This window comes from Neomonachus schauinslandi, chromosome 15, assembly GCF_002201575.2.
Source record: "Neomonachus schauinslandi chromosome 15, ASM220157v2, whole genome shotgun sequence".
Classification (NCBI taxonomy): domain Eukaryota; kingdom Metazoa; phylum Chordata; class Mammalia; order Carnivora; family Phocidae; genus Neomonachus; species Neomonachus schauinslandi.
The window spans coordinates 59,562,989-59,570,941 of record NC_058417.1 but is presented as its reverse complement, the minus strand read 5'-3'; the positions used below and the strand labels follow the sequence as shown (position 1 = coordinate 59,570,941).

At 46.6% G+C, this 7,953-nt stretch overlaps 1 protein-coding gene across 1 annotated transcript; it reads left to right on the top strand.

Moving 5' to 3' along the window:
• The first annotated feature begins 1,306 nt into the window (after nucleotides 1-1,306).
• On the top strand, nucleotides 1,307-1,628 carry LOC110572451 (ATP synthase membrane subunit K, mitochondrial-like). Its single transcript, XM_044921691.1, has one exon. The coding sequence runs from the start codon at nucleotides 1,340-1,342 to the stop codon at nucleotides 1,514-1,516; it is 177 nt and encodes a 58-aa protein (XP_044777626.1). The 5' UTR covers nucleotides 1,307-1,339; the 3' UTR covers nucleotides 1,517-1,628.
• The last annotated feature ends 6,325 nt before the right edge of the window (nucleotides 1,629-7,953 follow it).

The following is a 7,953-nucleotide window of genomic DNA, read 5'->3' as shown; positions in this document are numbered from 1 at the left end:
AAGATGTCAGAGAAATCATGAAGAGGGGTACTTGGGTGGCTCAGTCGGTTAAACGCCTGCTTTTGGCCTAGGTCATGATCCTGGTGTCCTGGGTTCGAGCCCCACGCCTGGCTGCCCGTATTTCCCTTTGTGCTTTGCTCTATCTCAAATAAATAAAATATTTTAAAAATTAAAAAAAAAAAGAAGTCATGAAGAATGTGGCACAAGGAGACAAACAGGGAAATTACAGGCAAGGTAAGACACATGGAAAATAGTAGACATTTAGCTGGAGTTCCAGAAAAGGGGAAAGGAAGAGGCTATAATTGAACAGAAAATGTCTAAGAATTTTCTAGAGCTGATGAAATACACCAGCCCTCAGATCCAAGTTCCCCCCAGATCTTAAGCTAGATAAACTAAAGTTTCACACATAGGCAAGTAACAGCAAAATTGCCGATCACCAAAGGCACAGGAAATCTCTAATGTAGCCAGCAAGGAAAGTCAGATTGCTTTGAAAAGATTAACATCTGGTTTCCAACACTAATACTGGAAGCCAAAAAATGGTGGAATGATTGTCACCAAAAGAATATGACTGCCCAGGGAAAATAAGTTTTTAAGAATGAAAATGAGGGGCGCCTGGGTGGCTCAGTCAGTTGAGCATCTGCCTTCGGCTCAGGTCATGATCCCAGGGTCCTGGGATTGAGCCCCGAGTCGGGCTCCCTGCTCCACGGGAAGCCTGTTTCTCCCTCTCCCACTCCCCCTGCTTGTGTTCCCTCTCTCGCTGTGTCTCTCTCCGTCAAATAAATAAATGAAATCTTTTTTAAAAAGGGAGAGAGAATTAAAATGAAATAAAGACATTATTCAGGAAGATGGTGGATTAGGATGACCTTAGGCTCACCTCATCCCGCAGCTAAATAAACCACATCTGTGTAAACAACCCAGAAAATGACCTGAAGACTGGCAGAACAGACTCTCCACAGCTAAATCTAGAGAAGAGGCCACATAGAAGAGGGTAGGAAGGGCGGCAACACGGTAGGGAGCCAAACAGACTAAGGGACTGTCTGGGAAAGATGCAGGGGCTCGGAAACGGGAGAGGGCCAGACCCTCACACCAGCCACCCCATCACGGAGAACCGGCATGAAAGCCAGAGGGTCATAATTTCATAAGTTCATACACTCAGTGGGGCTTAACACTTGGAACTTTTAAGACATTATTCAGACTGAAGGCCATTTGCTTTTATTTCTAATGATGCAATTTTCTACCAGCAGACCCTCCCAAAGGAAAACCAAAAGGATGCTTTACAGCCAAAAGAAAAGTGATCATAACAACCAGCGGAATTGGTGCCTTCTGCAAGATTGAAATCATGGCAGGTCCAGAAACTGATGCTCAATTCCATTTCACTGGTATCAAAAAATATTTCAACTCTTATACTCTCACAGGTAGAATGAATTGTGTACTGGCCACATACAGAGGCATTGCTTTGATGATCTTATACTTCAAGTTAAGGTCTAAAAAAACACCAGCTGTGAAAGCAACATAAATGAATTTTAACCTGTACCTCATCTGTTAAGTTCCCATGCCTGGAGAAGCTAATGTCAACTCATCATGTGATACTCAATTTGTACAATAAATTATGAACCTGGAAAAAAAAAGAAAAAAAAAGTGATCATAGGTTGTAAAGCTGAAACACAAGAAGGAGCAAAGAACAAAGAAAGTGATACATAAATGAGAAAATCTAATTAAATAGATTGTAAAAAATAACAGTAAGCCTTGTATGATAAAAATAATTTGAAAAATGGGCGCCTGGGTGGCTCAGTTGGTTAAGCGACTGCCTTTGGCTCAGGTCATGATCCTGGAGTCCCGGGGTCGAGTCCCGCATCGGGCTCCTTGCTCAGCGAGGAGTCTGCTTCTCCCTCTGACCCTCCCCACCTCATGCTCTCTCTCTCTCTCTCATTCTCTCTCTCTCAAATAAATAAATAAAATCTTTTAAAAAATAATAATAATAATTTGAAAAATAATTTACTTTTAATTTAGAAGAGTAAATTGTCCTAAGGTGTTGTGTTTTGTGTTCAAGAGTAAAGGTAAAGGTAGTGATTACCTTTAGTCTTTGATAAATTAAGTGTGCATGTTGTAATTTCTAGAGTGTACTGAAAAATAGAGAATTTATAACTTTCCTATTAGTAAAGGAAAAAATGATCCCAAAGAAGACTCAAGAGTAAAAAACATGGACCAGGTGGGACAATAAAAGCACACATAATAAGAGAGTAGATTTAAAGCCAAATATATCGGTAATTACATTAAGTATAAATGAACAAAATACCCCAGTCCAGAAACAAAGAATATGAGACTTGAAAAAAGTGAAACACAACTGGTTATATGTTCTCTGTAAGAGTTAAAAGTAAAGCATAAAAATAAGAAAGGATCAGGCATCCGGCTGGCTCAGTCGGGGGAGCATCTGACTTTGATCTCAGCATCTAGAGTTCGTGTCCCACATTGGTTGTAGAAATTACTAAAAAGATAATAAACTTAATAAAAATAGGAAAGGTTAAAAGAAGTACCATACAATACTAGCCAAGAGAAAGCTATAAATACAACTACATTGATATCAGACAAGTAGATTTTTTTAAAGATTTTATTTATTTATCGGAGAGAGAGAGTGCAAGCAGAGGGAGCAGCAGACAGAGAGAGAAGACTCCCCGCTGAGGAGGGATCCCAGGACCCTGAGATCATGACCACAGCCGAAGGCAGACGCTTCACTGACTGAGCCACCCGGGTATCCCCTAGACAAGTCGATTTTAAGGCAAGCACACCTCCACGTCGCACAATCCAGGGGTGTCAGCTGCACAGACCATGATACAAACTCCCTGCAGTGGTGTGATTCGCAGAACTGGCAAAATGCATCATTAGTGACAAAGACAGTCGTTTCATCATGATGAAAGGGTTAACACACTGAGAAGGAAAAACAGTCCGAAGGTGGCTCTGGCCTCACACACAGGAGATGGCACTCTATGAGCTGGGCAGTGCACGACCTGCATAGCCATATTCGGTGCCTGTGCCTAAAATGAAAGACAAAACTATAACTCTTCCAGAAAAATAAAATCTAAGAGAAGGATATAGAAGGATGTCTTAAACGAGACACAAAGCCTTAGCTGTAAACTACAGTAAAGTCATTAAAATGAAGACTTTCTTTTCACCAAAAGATACCTTAGAGAGAATCCAACCCAGAGTGGTATTGGATATTTTTCAATACATATCAGTCACAAAGAACTAGAATCACTATTTTTTTAATCCCTAAAATGTAAAAACCTTCTACAAATTAATAAGAAAAAGACAAACACTGCAATAGAAAAATTGTTTTACATAAAGGAAAATCCAAATGCTGTTAACTTCACTGGTCATCAGGGGGAGAAAAATTAAAAGTATAGTTAGATAGTTTTATACACCACCTCAAATGGCTAAAATTAAAACCTGGCAATGTCAAGTTTTGGCGAGGATGTGGAACAGTTAGAATTCTCTTACACTGCTGGTGGGAGTGAACTTGTCCAACCGTTGTGGAGCTCATTTTGGCAAAATGAGCTACTAAAGCTGGACATTCTGTATCCCGTGAGCCAGAAATTGTACTCCAAGTTATAAACCCACTACAAATTCCTGGACATGTGCACTAAGAGATACGTACAAGGATGTTTGGAGTAGAATGACTTATAATAGCCCAAGACATAAATAGCCTGGGGTGAACACATCCTTCAGTGATCCTCAGGAGTCATGCCCTGCTTAATCCCCCGCTGAGGGCAGCAGAACCTGTGATTTGCTTCTGACCAAGAGAACATGGCAAAGGTCATGGGATGTCACTCTTGTGATTATGTTATATTGTGTAAGACTCCATACTAGCAGACTAGAGCAAGAGATTTTCCTGCTGGCCTTGAAGAAGGAAACAGCTGGGTATGAAATATGAATGGAGGGCACCTGGGTGGCTCAGTCACTTAAGCGTCTGTCTTTGGCTCAGGTCATGATCCCAGCATTGTGGGATCGAGCCCCACATTGGGCTCCGTGCTCAGCAGGGAGCCTACTTCTCCCTCTCCCTCTGCCTGCCTTCCTGTCTGCCTACTTGTGATCTCTCTCTCTCTCTCTCTGTCAAATAAATAAATAAAATCTTTAAAAAAATAAAATAAAATAAAAAAAGAAATATGAATGGAGTAGGCCACCTGGCAGGGAAGTGCACTCAGCTTCTGGGACCTGTCCAGTCAACAGCTACTAAAGAGTCAGGGGTCACCTGGGCGGCTCAGTCAGTTAAACCTCTGCCTTCAGCTCAGGTCATGGTCCCAGGAGCCTGGGATGGAGCCCCATGTCAGGCTCCTTGCTTAGCAGAGTCGGCCTCTCCCTCTGCCATTCTCTGGCTCCCTCTACCGCTCTGTCAAATAAATAAATTAAATTAAATATTTTTTTAAAATAAATAAAATAAAGAGCCAGGGGGCCCAGGCCGACAGCCAGAAGGGAATGAATTCTGCCAACAATCTTCACAGCCTTGGAAGCAGATTCTTCCCATCGAGCCTCCAGATGAGAATGCAGCTCGACCAATACTTTGCAGGTGTGTGAAACCTGGAGCAGGAGACCCAGTCACGCCGTGACCCATGGAAATTGTGACATAATAAGTGTGCATTGTTTACTGTGCTAGATTTCTAGTAATTTGCTCTGTAGCAATAGAAAACTAACACATAAGTATTCATTAACTGTAGAATGGATGAATAAAATTCGGTTTATTCATAAACAGAATACAACCCAGCAATAACATAAAAACCTGCAGTTGTATTCGTTACCTATGCCCTTTACCAAAAAAAGAAAACATGAAATAATATATACATTCCATTTTTACAAAGTTAAAGCTCTATATTTTAGAAATTCACACCTGGATAGTAAAATAATAGAGCGAAGCAAGCCTGTGGTTATATTAGTTTTCTAGAGCTGCCATTAAAAAATGCCATAGACTGGGGGATGCAAACAGCAGAAACGTATTTTCTTACAGTTCTGGGGGCCAGAAGTCCAAGATCAAGTTGTTGTCAGCATTGGCTTCTGGTGAGACTAGTCTCCTCAGCCTGCAGACCTTCTCACTTTGTCGCCACGTGGCCTCCCTTCTGTGTACATGCAGAGAGCATGGTCTGGTGGCTATGGGATTAGGACCTGGCCCTATGACTTTATTTAACCTTTACTGCCTACCTAAAGGCCCTGTCTCCAAATACGGTCACACAGCCAGATTGGGGCTTCCACATATGGACGGGGCGAGGGGTGGACACAGGTCAGTCCCACCACGTGGTCTTTCACAGAAGTCGGTGTGGTGGCGGAAGCAGATGCTGTTGGTGCCCTGACGGTGTGATTTCAGCGGTCACTGACTCCCAGCAGGCCAGCCTGAGGTTCCCAGGCTCCAGCTCCTGGGGCTCTGGGAGCTTTCTGGTCCAGTGCAGCGCCAAGAGTCCCCCAGGGGGGTGCACTTCGGTCACTCCCCACCCCGTGGGGCTTCCCGGGGTCACGCCCATATAAGCTACTTGCACCTTGTCTGCTTCTGGGGGAGCCCACCCCCAAGGCAGTGGTTGTGGCCACATAGTAGGGAGGGTGTTGCATTGGGGAGGCACGTGGGAGGTTTCTGGCACACTGGACATGTTGTATTTCTTGACCTAAGGGGTGATTTATAACCTGAGTGTTCACTTTAGGGTTATTGATTAAATGGTACATGTCTGTGTGTTTTCATGCACTTTTGCTTGTTTATGTTGCATTTCCCAATTGTAAAAAGCAAAAATAAGCACATGAAAACCTACAAATGGTAGTAAGTGAATTAATTAATACTTCAGGGGACAGTGAGGCAAATTTAAAATATTCTGAAGGCCAGTGGGCATGTGAATCACGACATCTGTCATTGTCCTGGACAAGCTGGTGACAGCCTGTCTCTGAGGTCCCTGCACTTTCTCCCTGTGCTAGGAACACGCCTTTCCATCAGAACTATGTCACCACTAACTAAGGTGTGCTGGAGTGGATTTTACCACGTCGATTTAATTCCTGACCTCATTGAGACGGTTTGTAGATTGCTTTCCAGTTTTCATTCGAATGAAATTCTTTCTGTCATACCAGCGTCACTATTCCGCCCATGTTTCGTCCACACAAGATTTTTATAGACTCTGCACCTGCCGTTACAAATGCTTTCTTGAGATCAGGATTTCTGTCAAGTCTAATTTTCCTGGGGGCGCCTGGGTGGCTCAGTCGTTAAGCGTCTGCCTTCGGCTCAGGTCTAATTTTCCTGAACCAAATATAAAGATCTAAATTTCTTTTTTTTTTTTTTAAGATTTTATTTATTTGACAGAGAGAGAGACAGCGAGAGAGGGAACACAAGCAGGGGGAGCGGGAGAGGGAGAAGCAGGCTTCCCGCTGAGCAGGGAGCCCGATGCGGGGCTCGATCCCGGGACCCTGGGATCATGGCCTGAGCCGAAGGCAGGCGCCCAACGACTGAGCCACCCAGGCGCCCAAATCTTTATTTTTTTAAAGATTTTATTTATTTGAGAGACAGAATGAGCAAGTGAAAGAGAGAGAGAGCACAAGCAGGGGGAGCGGGAGAGGGAGAAGCAGGCTTCCCGCCCAGCAGGGAGCCCGATGCAGGGCTCGATCCCAGGACCCCGGGATCATGACCTGAGCCGAAGGCAGACGCTTAACGACTGAGCCACCCAGGTGCCCCTAAAGATCTAAATTTCATCATGTGTGGTTTTAGCTAATCTTTAAAGATCTGTGTTATTTGAAACAAGAATATTAATTATGTATTAGATAAAAGACCAATCATTTGTGTTTATTCATCCATGAGAAAATGCTCCATGTTGGTTCTGTATTGGAAGATGGGCTTTGTGAACCCGACACTTCCCTTATCTTCCTAGATGCTCTGTGGTCTTTGGGTCGAACTCCTGCTTTTCAGCAGTCTCTGCCTTCTGTCTGGCCTCTTCCTCCTCTGGGGGGCTCCTTCCCCTGTGTCCTGAGGCCATCCTCCTGAGGACAGCACCCACCTCCTTGTCTGGGACCCTGTCTGATCCTCTGCCCACGGTCTGCCTTGTGTTTGCATACGTGTGCACACACAGCAGCACCTCAACCCAGTGGTCCCCACCTCGGGGGCAAGCCCCAGGCCCACTCCGATCGCGTTTGTGCCTCCCCTCTCCCTGCGGCAGCCCGTGATGCACTGATGACGCTGAACGAGGGGACAAACCCCCGTTGGACCACAGTGTGTGTGGAAGGGTGAAGGGTGCCCAGTAGAGGCTCCCTAGGTGCTCCACAGGGACATCAGCACATGGCGTAACTGAGCACTTCCCCAAACCCTAGTGATGTGTGCTGCTCCTGCACTCCTCACAAGGAACCCTTCTCGCTTAAGAAACGGGGACACTGAGGCCCAGGGACGGTGGTTGCTTGCCCAAGGCCATCCAGGCGGGAAACAGTGGCGTCAGGATCCCATCTCCGGCAGACCTCTGACTCCCTCTGACCTCAAAGCGCAAACCAAGCTCACAACACTCCCCAGGGGGGTCTACGGAGGCGCGCGCCACTCTGACGGACACACAAAGGAGCATTCCCAAGAGCGGGGTCGGTTCTCAGGGGCCCCTCAAGGTCGCGCCCGTCCTGTGGGGTCCCGCCGCCCACCTCCCGGCTTCCCCGCCGTCCTGACGGAGCGTTCGCTGGGTCCCAAAGAGCAGGGGGCGGGGGCGGGGGCGGGGGCGGGGGCGGGGGCGGCCCCCATTCCCGGGGACCCCACCACGCAGCCCCTGGACCCTCCCGCCCGGTCGGGCCGGGGTCGTGCCCGGCCGGGGGCAGCGCGTGGCGGGACTCGCGCCGCCTGTCGGTGCGGCCCGGAATGGCGGCTCACGGGGCTCCTGCCTCCGGTCCCTAGCGCTTCCGCCTGGCCCCCTAGCTTCCCACCCCAATCCCTCCCCGACAGCAAGGGGCGGCGGAGCGGGCCTGGGG

Coding starts and splice junctions, on each gene's coding strand:
- LOC110572451 (XM_044921691.1), top strand. CDS start 1,340: ATGGCAGGTCCAGAAACTGATGCTCAATTCCATTTCACTGGTATCAAA.